Here is a 13603-nt window from a genome sequence, read left to right as displayed (position 1 = left end):
TTTGTTAGCATGTCAGAATATTCAACACACAAGCAGTTTTAATAATGTCCGGTCACAGGGATAATATGAAGATTCACTTGCAGGAGTCTGGGATGGTGTTTTGGTTTTACTGTGTGCTTAGTTGAACTTTTTTTTTTCCATTTTGCTTTGATGAATTTCTTTTCATTTGCAGCAATAACAATTGTTTAATGTTGAAAACTGGATTGGAAGAGTGTACTAGTACAAGGCTTGAGAGAAATGGTTCAAAGAGTAGCCACTGTAAACTGAGAAATGTACCTCTGAAAAAACTCTCAAAAAATCATTATTTATAGCAGGATATACTTTGTTCAGTGTATTGCCTCAGTGCCTTAACATGATGTTATGGGGCACTGTGATTTTGCAGGTGTCATCTGTCAGCCAAGATGTGCAAGTGAAATCTTAATCAGAAATTGTCTCAGTATTTTTCACAAGAAAAGACATCGTATAAGTTCCAGCCTGGCCTAATCCACTTACCCAAATCATCCTGCTAATTGAGTTGTGCTTTCTGCTATAAAATTTTGCTGCTAAACACCATCATTTCATTGGTGAGCAATACAAGCCCCATGATTGTTTGTTGTAATTCAAGTGCAGCAGAAAAAAAAGTAGTGCCTAGTCATTACATAGTCACAACTATTGTAATTAAAATGTTGCTATTCTGAGTAACAAAAGGATCATGAAAGATAGAGAGAGAAAGAAGGAAACCAGATTTTTTTGGTTTATGTCAAACCTAGAAAAATACTTTTTGCTCTCTGTTGCTTCTCTTTTATTATCATGGGGGAAGCTTTTTCATCTCTCTTATCTTCTGGAAAGTTGTAAAGTACACAAGAAATTGGAGCTCAGCATTTCAGAACCTCATTATATCTGGGGAAATGCTGAGCTTGGCAGGGTGAATAGAAGACATGTAGGTAATCAAGCAGAAATATAGTTTAACTGTCCCTTAGTTGTTTTATCCCTGGGTGGTATTGACAAGAGACTGATGCAAGGAGAAGTTTGCAGTGCTATTTGATTTGAAAATGGTTTATTTTTAATTCCCAATGCATGGAACTGGATGGCTTTTAGATACAGCTGGATTCTTCCCTGGCTGGTGCAGGGAAACACATGTTTCTCAACTGCACAAGGAATTCTTCTACCAGAGAATAATCTCAGAGGGAGATGGTGTTGGTTATATCACTGCCCTGCCTCAGGGCCTAAATTTTACCTAGGGAACACAAAAACTGGCAACAGCTGTGAGCTGTTGACATATTCTCTCACTCACGTTCCTGCTGTTTTCTTGATAATCTGTATTGAGTGTTGACAGCAGGATGGTTGCAGTTGTTTTCCACTACTGCTGCTTGCCCACTAACAAACTTTCTACAGCCAGCATCTATGAGATTGTTGCTGGGTATGCTAGTCAGCTTCAATCCCTGTGAGTTTCTTTTCTATGCTCTTAAAGCAGGAGTTTCTTTTCTATGCACTTTGGGTATGTAGCAGATGAGAAGACACCAAAGAAGCTTGCTCATATGGTGGTGCGTATGTGTGTTTGTTCAGTTCCATTCTTAAGTTAATATGCTTTGTTTCTCGCTAAGACTTTGTAGTCTCAGTGGTTTTAAACTGTATTTTGAGTGTGTTCCGAAACCAGAACAAATATCACAACCAGATCTATCTGTGAGTTTGCCTGCACAGAGTTTGTCAACAGTGTGCAGCCGCAGAGGTGTGACCACAATGCATTGCAAGCTTGAAGCCTGTGGGTAGGACACAGGGAAAGGTGTTCTTGTACTTGCACACTCAAGTCAGCTGATGGGATCTCAGTGATGCTCTTTTATGCATCTTGCCTACCACAAAGGCCAAGGCCACATGTCTGGCTGGGTGCATCTTTAAGTGCCTTGGCCCCATTAGGGTTGATATCAAATGGGCAAGACTGAAGCTGGATTTCACTACTTGCGAAAGCTTTCCCATCTCTAAGTTACCACTTGTGATACTTGCTTTCTTACCTCTCTTGTCATGTGTTAAACATTCATTATGCACTAATCTTAAAATATGTTGAATAAAAAAGGTAACAGACTGATTAAACCCATACTTTACTTGCGTAACTTTGCTATGTCATTTTTGAGCAGATGTCTACCTTCTGTATTTGGTATCTGAAGGATTACAAGAAATTAATTCTTTTATAGTTTTATTTGACCTGCTATGTTTTAAGAGGGTGACTTAATTATAAACCTCTTAAACAAAATATTCAGTGCATCTCATTTTGTTGTCTTTGCAGCAATCGCTGAAAAGAAGAGGGAGTAAAGATCTACCAAAATCGGAAAAGAAGTCACAGCAGACACCAACAGAGGTATGTTGTGATAACAGTAGCCTAGATTCTCATGTGGAGGCTTCAGGGACACTATGGAAATTATGTACATTATTTGTAGATTTGCACTTTGCTTGTTTGCTTTGCTCTTTTATTTCTTATATGCTACAGAACAGAGAGCTTTTACCCTAGATCTGCAATCAGACAACAGTATGTCAAAGACAACCTGAAAAAACCACTGGTGCTGCAACAGAACCCTCCAGGTTTCGTGTACTCTATGTTTTAGACAAAATAAGTAAAAGAGAGCACCAAGTGAAACAAGATCATAGGTCTGTGTGCTGACTTCAGGATTTTTGAACACTGTAAAGTCTATTACAGTGTTACAGGCATAGAAAATATAAGGACTTTCTACGAGCCCACGTACACATACAATTTATTTTCTGGGGACTGTGCAAACTTTAGACACAAGCAAAATAGTCTTTTCCCCTCTTTTAAATTTAAGTATTTATTTCCCTCTCTGTGATTTATTGATCAGTTAAAAGGTAAATGCAGGAAAATCCCTTAGTATCTAAAGTTATATACCTGTAGTTGTTAATCTTGTAATTTAAGGCTATCCACTGGCGGTCTCCTGTTTTACATCAAGTTTCTTCAAGTTATTTCTTTTTTTTTTCCTAAGGAGGACAATGAAGACCTGAAATGCCAGCTACAGTTTGTCAAAGAGGAAGCAGCCTTGATGAGGAAGAAAATGGCTAAGATTGATAAAGAGAAAGACAGATTTGAACATGAGCTGCAAAAATATAGATCATTTTATGGAGATTTGGACAGTCCCTTGCCAAAAGGTGAAGCAGGTGGGCCACCTACCACGAGAGAAGCTGAACTCAAGCTTCGATTGAGACTTGTGGAGGAGGAAGCTAATATTCTTGGGAGGAAAATAGTGGAACTGGAAGTAGAAAATAGAGGACTTAAAGCAGAGCTTGATGATTTAAGAGGAGATGATTTCTCAGGGACTTCTAACCCACTCCTGGGAGAGCAGAGTGAATCCCTGTCAGAATTACGACAGCATTTGCAGCTAGTAGAAGATGAGACAGAGTTGCTGAGGAGAAATTTAGCTGATTTGGAAGAACAAAACAAACGCATAACAGCTGAGCTGAATAAATACAAGTACAAAACTGGATCCCATGAGAGCTCTAGGCACCATGACAATGCCAAAACAGAAGCATTACAGGAGGAACTGAAAGCTGCACGAATGCAGATCAATGAGCTGAGTGGCAAAGTCATGCAACTGCAGTATGAGAACAGAGTCTTAATGTCCAACATGCAACGCTATGACTTGGCCTCTCATCTTGGGATACGTGGCAGTCCCAGAGACAGTGATGCGGAAAGTGATGCAGGAAAAAAAGAGAGTGATGATGATTCCCGTCCCCCTCACCGCAAAAGAGAAGGCCCTATTGGTGGGGAAAGTGACTCTGAGGAGGTACGCAACATTCGGTGCCTGACACCCACAAGGTCTTTTTACCCAACCCCATCTGGGTGGCAGAAAAGCTTCACTGACAGGCAGCAGATGAAGGACATTCGCTCTGAAGCTGAGCGACTGGGCAAGACAATAGATCGCTTAATTTCTGACACGAGCACCATCATAACAGAGGCAAGAATTTATGTAGCTAATGGGGACCTCTTTGGACTGATGGATGAGGAAGATGATGGCAGCAGAATACGCGAGCATGAGCTTCTTTACCGGATCAATGCACAGATGAAGGCCTTCAGGAAAGAGCTCCAGGCTTTCATTGACAGACTCGAAGTTCCAAAATCTTCGGATGATCGAAGTGCAGATGAACCTTTGTCAGTGAGTCAGGTAGACTTTTACTTATTACAGCCTACAGGTAAAAAGGCTCTGCCAAATGAATTAAACCTTAAATTTGATGTATGGCATGTGGAAATTATTTTAGACAGTAGATAAATATCTCAATTTCTTAAATTAAGTCCTCATTTGGTCATATGAAAACTTGTTCTACCAATGGGGCTGTTTGTGAACAGTAACCAAGTTTGCTTTCCTGGAAATCAAAAGAATTATGCTCTAGGAGGTGGAAGATTATACTCCCTTCTGGCTTTCCAATCGCATTTGCCAGAGTTGTGCCAGTAAGTTAGTGCAGATGGCACTTTTGGTGTGTAAATGAACTTGATTGTTTGCTTAGTGGTTGGTTCCTGTTAAAGAAATAAAAAGAAAATCTTATTTAATCTAATAATTAGGAAACATTAAATTTCCAGAATTATAGAGAATATGACAAACCACAGAGAAAAATAAACAATGCATCTACTTCTCAGAGTCACCGAGTGACATGGTAGTGTGAATATTGGAGTTGTTGTAACTGACAGTGTCATATTGAAGGCCTATGGGTCACTCTTTCGTGTAGTTCATTTTTAGGCAGAATTGTTCCAGAGAGGTTTTGGGGAACAAATTCCTTGCTGATTCAAGATCCCTTACTGTGAAAAATGAAAATTACCTACCCTTATCATGCAATCCTATAATTTGCAAATCTTGTTACTGCTTATGGTATTACCCAATGCTTTAGTAAGTCTCTTGCTGTGCTAATTTACTTTGTGCTGTCCTGCTAGTTTACAGTCAAAGTATTTGCCAGGTGAAGCTAAAAGCTATTACTTCTTATTCCTATGCTGACTAATTAGTCTTTTGTTTCCTTGTATCAGAAAGTCACAGACGCAGTGAGTTTAAAGCTAATCAATTACTATACATGTATTGCATGAAATCAAACAGAAATGGCATTTAGCATGCTCACTTCCTGATCTAGCAATAGTTCTGAGCTTGTAGAGCTCCCATTAGCTTAAAGACAGAGCACTGCATGCGCTTATACAAATTTAAAGCAAACTAATTAGTGTTTTCTCTAAACAAATAACATCTGTAGTTAAATTGGACATTTCAGGGCTCGACCATGCAGGACTCCTACTGAAGTCAATGGGAGATGGGCACTTGGTCCCTCCACAAGCGTATCTGGTTCACTATTTATTTTTTTGAAACTTTGGACTTGCTATTCCATTAATTGACTGTTCTCTTTGTCTTTGTATTTACTTTCCCAGATGTTCCAGCCTATCATTTTACTTATTCTCATCCTTGTATTATTTTCATCCCTTTCATACACAACAATATTTAAACTTGTCTTCCTTTTTACACTGTTTTTTGTACTGTAAACCATTCCTCATTTACTGTTCATTGTAGTATTATTTTCAGTTTGTTTATTTTGTCCACCCTCCAAGATAAGAAGTGCAAGAGACATATTTTCTGTAATAGCCACTGCTGTAAAAACACTGAAGACTACTTGTTTGCCAAAACCAAAACAAAACCAAAAAACCTGCAAAAAACTTACCAAACAGTTACCCACTTGAATAGGAAATCCTCTCACCACGGTGTTCCAGGTAAGCAAACAGAAAATGATATTTTTCACTTCCTCTGGTTTTACCATTTTTTAATAAAAATTTCCTTAGTGAATGGGACCAATTTAATATTCATTAATTTGCACCAAAACAGAAATATGTAGGGTGGATGTGAGGAGTCTGTTCCTTTCCTCTTTCCCACTGCTAGAAAAGGAAGTTGTATTCTAGCCACACATTTGATGTGTGTTCTGCATTTATATGTCACAGCTTATACATATTTTGCATGATTGTGACGATAACACTTTTCAGCACTGCACTGTGTGAATTAGACACCACAGAGGGGACAAAATCAGAATGTTTGGTAGATAGAATGTTCGGCATATACCTGGAAATGTGGCAAGGAGCTGAAGCCCCTAAGAATGAAATGCATAAGGAGGGAGATATCAGAGTAAGCGAGGAGCCTTCTGAGAGATAAAGGCTGGCTGCATTCTCTCTGTGCTCTAGAAAAATGCCAGTGCTACATCTGACTTGAACTGAGAGAGTGATGCTAGTCAGCTTGTCTGATGTTAAATACCTCTCCTTAACAACCTGGTTTATCAGGTAAACTATGAAAACCTCATCTGAAATGTCCAGAGGAGCTCAGTTTTCTTTTCTGTTTTATTTAACCTGTATTGAAACCATTGAGTCCCACAAATGTAAATTCTCCAAAGGTGGTAATTTACAAGTAAGTATATTAATGAAATCTTTTGTGCAGATATCATGATAAGAAAATCTAGTAATAAATGGTGGTAATCAATAAAGCAGCTGTTTTGCTAGCTGGCAATGAAGATTCCCTTTGATTTATCAAGGTAGTTTTCTGTTTGCTTGACCCATTCCCCAGTAAAACCAGTTCATCTTCATGCCCAGGTTTGTGCTCTGCTGCCTGAAATAGTAGAGACACACCATTTTGAGGGAAACTCCTCAGAGGAAAGCAGAGGTTGGGCAATAAAATTTGTATTATGAGAACACAAAAAAGTAAACTCATAACATTCAGTATTAACATGTTTGTGTTCTTCTTTTTCTAGCTTTCTCTCGGCATACTCTACAGGTGTAGTGACTTTGATCAGTTAAATCACTGAACCTTGATTTAAACCAATGACTTATTCCTACCAGGGGATGTTGTTGTTATTATTTGTTTTATAGTTAGCAAGATATTTCTAAAGGAAATGATAGTTAATATATGTGAGATTAATAGCTAACCTTGCCTGATGTCCTGATTAAAGAGAAAGTCCATCAATTTTGAGGAATTTATAATATGCTCTAATTTATGCTCAGTTGCCTAAAAGTTAAGTTCCATGTGTTAGTAACTGTTACGGCAAGATACGGTCAAGCATATCGTGCCTTCACAGTGAATTTCTGTAACTGTAAAGATAGGTGCTTTTGCTGCCATTCTTTTAGCAACTGCTTTTCCCCCATGGATTTGCAATTTGGACATCAAAAGTGTAATAATTTGAGGCTTAAACATGTCATATCAAATCTTAGCACAAGGCCAACTATTTTGAGTTTCTTTCTGTTTTAGTGGCTCCCTTGGAGGAAGGAAAGATCCTTTGGATTTTCTTTAGTGTTACTGGCTCAATCTCATAAAAGAGAAAAAATCATGCTTAAATCTGATCTGAAATTCTGGGCTTTCAGATTTTAACCCAAACTTGTTTATACCTTTCTTAGCTTGTATGTAATAAAGATGAATAGAGAGGGTTTGATTTACACTGAATATATCGGTAACAGTATTACTGCAAAGTAGTAGAAAAATTTAATACAGTGAATTCATACATTAAATACATCTTGGAAGTATTTGGGAAAGATTTGCTTCTTTCTCAGAAATCAGAAAAAGTGAGGATGAACCTCTTGAGACAAAAGGGGGAGATGACCTCTGCACAGGACTGCCAATTCTAACTCCACAGTGTTTTTTCTCACAGTGTTTTTTCTTGCATACAGCTGGAGCTTTCCTCATCCTAATTCTGTCAGGCATCAACAAAGCAAATCAAAGCTGAGACCTTTTGGTCATGTACATAGCTAATTTCAGATTGTAGCCTGTGCAATAAAACATACAATGTCATTTTAGAAGCTCCCCTGGTATTTGAATCTGTGATGAGCAAGGAGAATGGCAAGTACTCCTGAAAATCTCAGTTCAGAGAAATCTTCATGAGAAATGAGACACAGTTTTCATGAAAGGAGTGATTGGAGCTGCTTATGGGTTTCATACCAGGTATTGCAGAGAAGTTCGCAGCCCTCCATTTTTCACTATTTTAAAAGCTGTTGAGAAAGCTAATAAAATCAGTATGGAAATTTATCCATAGCCAGAAGGTAACATCTGGCCAAAGAAATAAGTGATCTGTGTCTTGTTAAATTGAAATAACTAGATCTCACACAGAAATGTGATAATTATACTTGCCAAGAAAAGAGCAGATTCTCCCCACTCAGTTACTGGCTTTGTGGGCAAAGTCCACCTCAAAGGTGAGTGAGTAAATGCAGAATAGCTTGTTCCCATCCTCTAGCACAAACGCATGGGAATTGGGCAGGACAGATCCAGGCAGAAGACTGCTCATTCCTTAGATTGTCTGCTCTGTAGTGTCTAATTCTGAAGAGTGATGATAAGAAGAATGTAAGATTTTTCTTGTATGTGGCAATAAGCTGGATATACCAGGCTACCTATCAGTTCAAGTTTCAGATATAGCAATAGCAGATTCACAGTTCCCATTTTTGAATATTCTGGTGAAATATTAATATTCTGGCAAAAGTATCATTGACTTTGAACCTCAAGGTTGCCTTAATTTTACATTTCTCTGAAAGATTAAATTTCAGTTTCCTGAGTTCCCGGGGAATTCATTCCATGTTCTTTCAGAAAGAAGAGATCTTGCATGTATAGGTCTAATTCTGACTTTTTCACACTTGCATAAATTGGCAGTAACTCAAATGAATTTTTATGTCATTTAGAAAACAAATACATTTTTTTCCTTAAATGTGACCAGGTAAATTCAATTAAATATGTTTCATATTTAGAGTCAGCTCTGAATGCCTTGACATAATACCTCCACAAATATTTTCTTTCCTTTACTGAAAAATTCTTATGATAATAGAATGGTCATCTTCTCTAGGATCAGAGATATTTCTTTCAACCAAAACTATCCATGCCTGAAGCTCCATTTAGCGACAGAATAAGTGTCTGCTGACACATGTCACTGGTGGTTCAGGATCAAAACTAGAAGACAGCGGGTGCTATAGTGCAGAAATATGCCTGGCAGTCAGAAAATAGAAAATTGCCAAAACCACGACTGTCTAAATATGTGTTATAAAAAGAGATGAACTGCATATGAACTTTGGGAGTTGTTTACAAAAACAAGCAGAGCTTTAGGGTATTAGATGCCCTTCCCCTTAATCACCCCAGAATCTGATAGGTGAGTAGGAGACTTCTAAAGGCATCAGTATCAGGGACGTAATTCCCATTGGCTTACATTTCTGTCTCTGATTTAATGCCAAGGGAAGTGATATTCAAACCCAACTTTTGCCATTACACATGCAGTTGCCTATGGGGAAAATTACAGTGGTTCTATTTAAAGTAAACATCTAAAGTATCTGCCACTGATTTCCAGTGTAACCTTGAAGAAGTGACATGACATAACACTTTGTTGGCTCTGTTTCTCCACTAAGTTACATACTATCCCAGAAGTGCCCAGTAGTAGCAGGAGACAGAATTTGTGTTCTCTTCTGCCCATTTCCTGATTTATGTATCCCCTCCCAAGATGTATTTGCCAGGATTATCGAGATGTAAAATGTAACATCATGGAGGAATCTCATGTTGTGGTTGAGTTGACTACAGTGGCAGCTGTGCTGTTCTTTCTTCTTGTTGGTAGATGTATGTGGACTGAGGGAAATGGGTGTGCCATAGTCAAGCTAAGTACAGCAGAGCTGAAGATGCTCTAAAATGATCTTGAGCGCAGTCTATTAAACAGAACATATACTACTATGAGTATGTAATCAGATTATAGCCCGTGCTCCTTTGTCTTCAGTCTTGTATGATGAAGAGAAGTTATCAGAAGGCTTGTTTAAAATGCCCTTGCACCTTTTTTTTTGTCAGTGTGCTGACTTTGAACACAAGCAGAGCTGATATATGGACAAAGTACACTTTGCCTGTGGAAGCAATGTGTTGGATGCAGAAAACCTGCAGTAGCCTTCCTGCTTATTCTGCCTGTGCAACAGGCCAGAAAGCCACATTTGCTGCTTTCTTGCTGTTGTTGGGGGAGGGACAGTCTCTGTTGGATAAATTTTATTTCACCAAAAGCAGAAGTCACTACTATTATGCTTAAGGGTGTAAGGAGCAATAACCCCGTGCTTTTAGAGCTTGTTTTGTGGGGTTTTTTTTTTTGTCCCAACTTCGCTCTGCCTTTCCCATATTGGGATGAGGCTAATGTGGTCCTTTGACCTATGAGTGGGGTTGAGCTCTTATTTACTAATGAACCCCTCAGTCTCACACATTTCTAATTACTCACACTGACAGAAATGTAGGATTTTACCTGAACTCAAGTCTGGGATTTAATCCCCTGTTTTCTTTAATTTTACTGTTTTACTTCAAGGAGTTCTGTAGCAAGACAAAGGGCATTGAATTAGCCGTATTAAATACCCAAGAATAATAGCCTATGCTGATGGACAGGAGTAAAAAAATACATCTTCATTTGCAGGGATGCAGCTGTGCTGGTGTTGGGGAAGTGGCAGCACTGTGGCATCCAGCCTCCAGCTGTGAGCCCAGTTCTGCTCCCAGGCTTTCAGGCTTCATTCCCAGCTATGTCAGCTGGCATGTTAGGACATAACCTCCCAAAAGAAAATCACACTGTTTCTTTATGAACAGGGAATTTTTAAATCCTCGGAGTTCAGAGGCTGAGCATTTTATTCAGGAATTCCTTGGGCATCTTTACTCACTTTTTAGGTAATATTTGAAATTTTCACAAATAGCCCAAGTCCCATCATTTATGTTAAGTAGGAGCAGAATAAGCACCCAAGTAATGTGTTCACTGAGAGACTCACAGCTAGACCGTATAAGGAGAAAAAATGTGTTTTCCCTGAAACCTGCTTTGGTTTTTACTATAAAATGCACTCAGAGCTAAAATCTTTACACTGTGCATGGATTTTATCACAGATAAAAGCTTATTGGTCTAAAGACGAGAGTGCTGACTAAACAAAGGATGTGTGAATCCTCATATTGTGTCCTTCATCGCACAAATCCTCTTGTCATCAGGTGCTCTGCCCACAAAAATATATGTCACTCCTGCTTTGTGCATTTGAAGACACCCATCTTATAGCAGAGTTTGTCCAAAGTTTTATGGTGCATGAGTAAAGTACTTCACGGCCCTTCTACAGATACATATGTGGACGAATGTTCCATGAAGTGTTAATTTTCTAGCTATAGGTGGTCTCAGTCACTGTCCACAGACACATCCAAGCACAAGTACCCAGCAGAGCAGTGGTATGCGCGTGGAGCTTCTGCCTGAGGGTCTCCTAACTGTGCTAAATGAAAGCACTTTGACACATAATGCAACAGGAGAGATACACGGGTAGGCAGGGATACAAGGAGTGAGTGCCGTCAGCTCAGCAGGGGGAGCAGCTATATTTCCCTATGCTAGCTTCAGGGTCTCCCATGGACTTTCACTGGCTGGATCATTTTTGTAACATACCTTCCCTTCCCTCACCCCATACTGCCACTTGCTATGGCCACTCCTAGGGCTTTAAATCCAGGCTGAGGTGGTTTTGGACCATCCTTGCTAGTCTTATGCCAGGGATGAGTTTCCCTGCACAAGGGGGATTCTCCGTCCAACTTCAAGCAATTTGCTGTGCTGAGACAAAGTATCTTAGCAGACTGGAGAATCTGATCCACAAACCTTATAAAGTAGCAGGAATATTTGGGTGTATCCCACAGAAACTATTATCACCCTTGCCAGAATGCAAGAGAGTAGGATTACACAGTGCCCAATAATTCTGCATTTCATAAGTGTCAGCGTATTTAGAATACAGAAAAAGATTTTAGGGAGGAGTGGTTTGCTTTTAGCTCTTTAAGATAGCTGTTAACCGTCAAAACTGCTGCTTTAAACAAACTCCGCTTACAAAGCAGTTTATGAGGATCAAGTTGCAAAGCTCAAAATGATCTTACTAAAAAGTATAACCCTGAAAACTGGGTCTGGAATGTGGCAAAGAATCTTCCTTTACAACATGGACACTAATGAAAGAAACTATCGCCTATTGTCATAGTTTTAATATCAACACTGGCTGCTTTGGCAAGCTTTAAAAACTGGACTGCACTATAAAACCTAAAAATGTCCTGGACTTGGAGTTGTTTACACAAAATATGAGGAGATATAAAGTTACAGAGCTGGGGGTTGGAAGAGATGGCTTTAAAACCATCCTCCTTGCACTGACGTCACGTGGAAGCCAGCTGCTGGGATGATGCTGAACGGAACTGTTTTTCAGTTTGCAAAAGTTGCAGAGTTATTCAAATAGAGTTGCAAATACTGTCGCCGTTGAAAGGTTGTGTCTTGCTTAGCTTTCGTATTTCTTTTAAAGATCAAGATTCACAGAACTGGATCCCAGCTAGCTATGCATTTCATTGCTTTCACTGCTGTTTAGATATGGACTGAAAAACTTCTACAGGATTTCTTATTTCATGAAAGGTATGGTTATGGTTTATTTTAAATTAGTGGGTTTGAACAGTTAAGATTAAAAAAGAAAACAAATCCCTAATGTGGCAGTTATTTCAATATATATAATGTTATTTATATGTAATGTGCTCATGTATGTTATTCTTTGAGACTTTTTATTAGTTCAGTTAGTTTCTTTAGAGCAGACGGATCAACAGAACAGGCATCACAGGTGGCATTGTAAGCACTTAAGTCTCTGTCCTTCTTTCTTTCTCTTTCTTCCATCCTTTTTTCTTTCTTTTTTTTCTTTCTTCTTTCCTTCTTTCCTTTTTCTTTCTCTCTTTCCTTCTTTCTTTCTTTCTCTTTCTTTCTTTTTCTTTCTCATTTCTTTCTTTTTTCTTTCCCATCTTTCTCTTTTACTCTCAATCTAGTGTGGCTTCTTTTTATGTATACAATGTGCAGTATTGTGACACAAGGCACACTTTTATAATTGAACAAATAAGGAAATTTAAAATTTCCTTAGTCATCCAAAATACAGCACTTTGGTGGAAATGTGATTTAATAGCGGGTTTTTTTTTCCTTGTAAAATCAAGGGAAGAATTGTGTATGTGAATGGTTATTCACATCCAGTCTAATTAATATCTGTTGAAAAATAACATATCAGCTGATGTCACTGGAGATATTTTTCAGAAGTTGATAAAGGTTGGTTGCAAACTATTATGCATTTTTAGTATGTGTATAGAAAGGCCATGGGTAAGACATGGGGGAATAATAACATTATTAGTTGCTTAAAACATTTTATGCTTGAGGAGAGAGGGCTAAAGGAAGAGTTAAGGGAAAATGCAGCTGATGTAGACAAAATTGATTATTTGCTTGAATTTGATTGCTGTAATGAGCTTCTGACCTTGTCTAGGACATGCAGAAATTGCCAATACTGCAAGAGCACGGATACTGAGCAAATTAAAATCTGGCATTCTACATCCCTTTGGATTGCTTAAGCCACATGAAATACCCATGGGGACATCTCAGTGTACTATGCAGATAGAGAGTATATTACCAGGACTACAAATTGGATTTTATTTCTAGTAGGGAAAAAAAATCAAGCAAAAAAAATAATTAAAAAAAACCAAAAAACCTCAAACACCAAGAATAAAAAGAGGGAAAAGAGTCAGAAATAGGTGTTAAAATTCTCTGAGGAATTATCACTGTACAATAGCAGCAAAATTGTACAGTCAGTCAGCTGCTAACATCAATAAACTTGAGTTTT

The 13603-nt window shown here is 38.5% G+C and overlaps 1 protein-coding gene across 4 annotated transcripts in view; it reads left to right on the top strand.

Annotated features, from left to right (window-relative positions):
- MTCL3 (MTCL family member 3) overlaps positions 1-12370 on the top strand; it is a 38144-nt gene extending 25774 nt beyond the window's left edge. Inside the window, exons 4-8 of one of the 4 annotated variants that reach the window (XM_069851824.1) lie at positions 2261-2332; positions 2967-4133; positions 4994-5008; positions 5381-5716; positions 12263-12370. In XM_069851824.1, coding sequence (XP_069707925.1) covers positions 2261-2332; positions 2967-4133; positions 4994-5008; positions 5381-5491 — 1365 coding nt within the window. In that variant the 3' untranslated portion in view covers positions 5492-5716; positions 12263-12370. Of the gene's footprint in view, positions 1-2260; positions 2333-2966; positions 4143-4993; positions 5009-5380; positions 5717-12262 lie in introns of all 4 variants that reach the window. The other 3 variants (XM_069851823.1, XM_069851826.1, XM_069851825.1) reach the window with 3 other exon arrangements.
- The last annotated feature ends 1233 nt before the right edge of the window (positions 12371-13603 follow it).

The sequence above is a fragment of the Phaenicophaeus curvirostris genome, chromosome 2 (genome assembly GCF_032191515.1).
Source record: "Phaenicophaeus curvirostris isolate KB17595 chromosome 2, BPBGC_Pcur_1.0, whole genome shotgun sequence".
Taxonomy (NCBI): domain Eukaryota; kingdom Metazoa; phylum Chordata; class Aves; order Cuculiformes; family Cuculidae; genus Phaenicophaeus; species Phaenicophaeus curvirostris.
The sequence above is the reverse complement of the archived record's forward strand: the minus strand, read 5'-3'. Positions and strand labels throughout refer to the sequence as shown.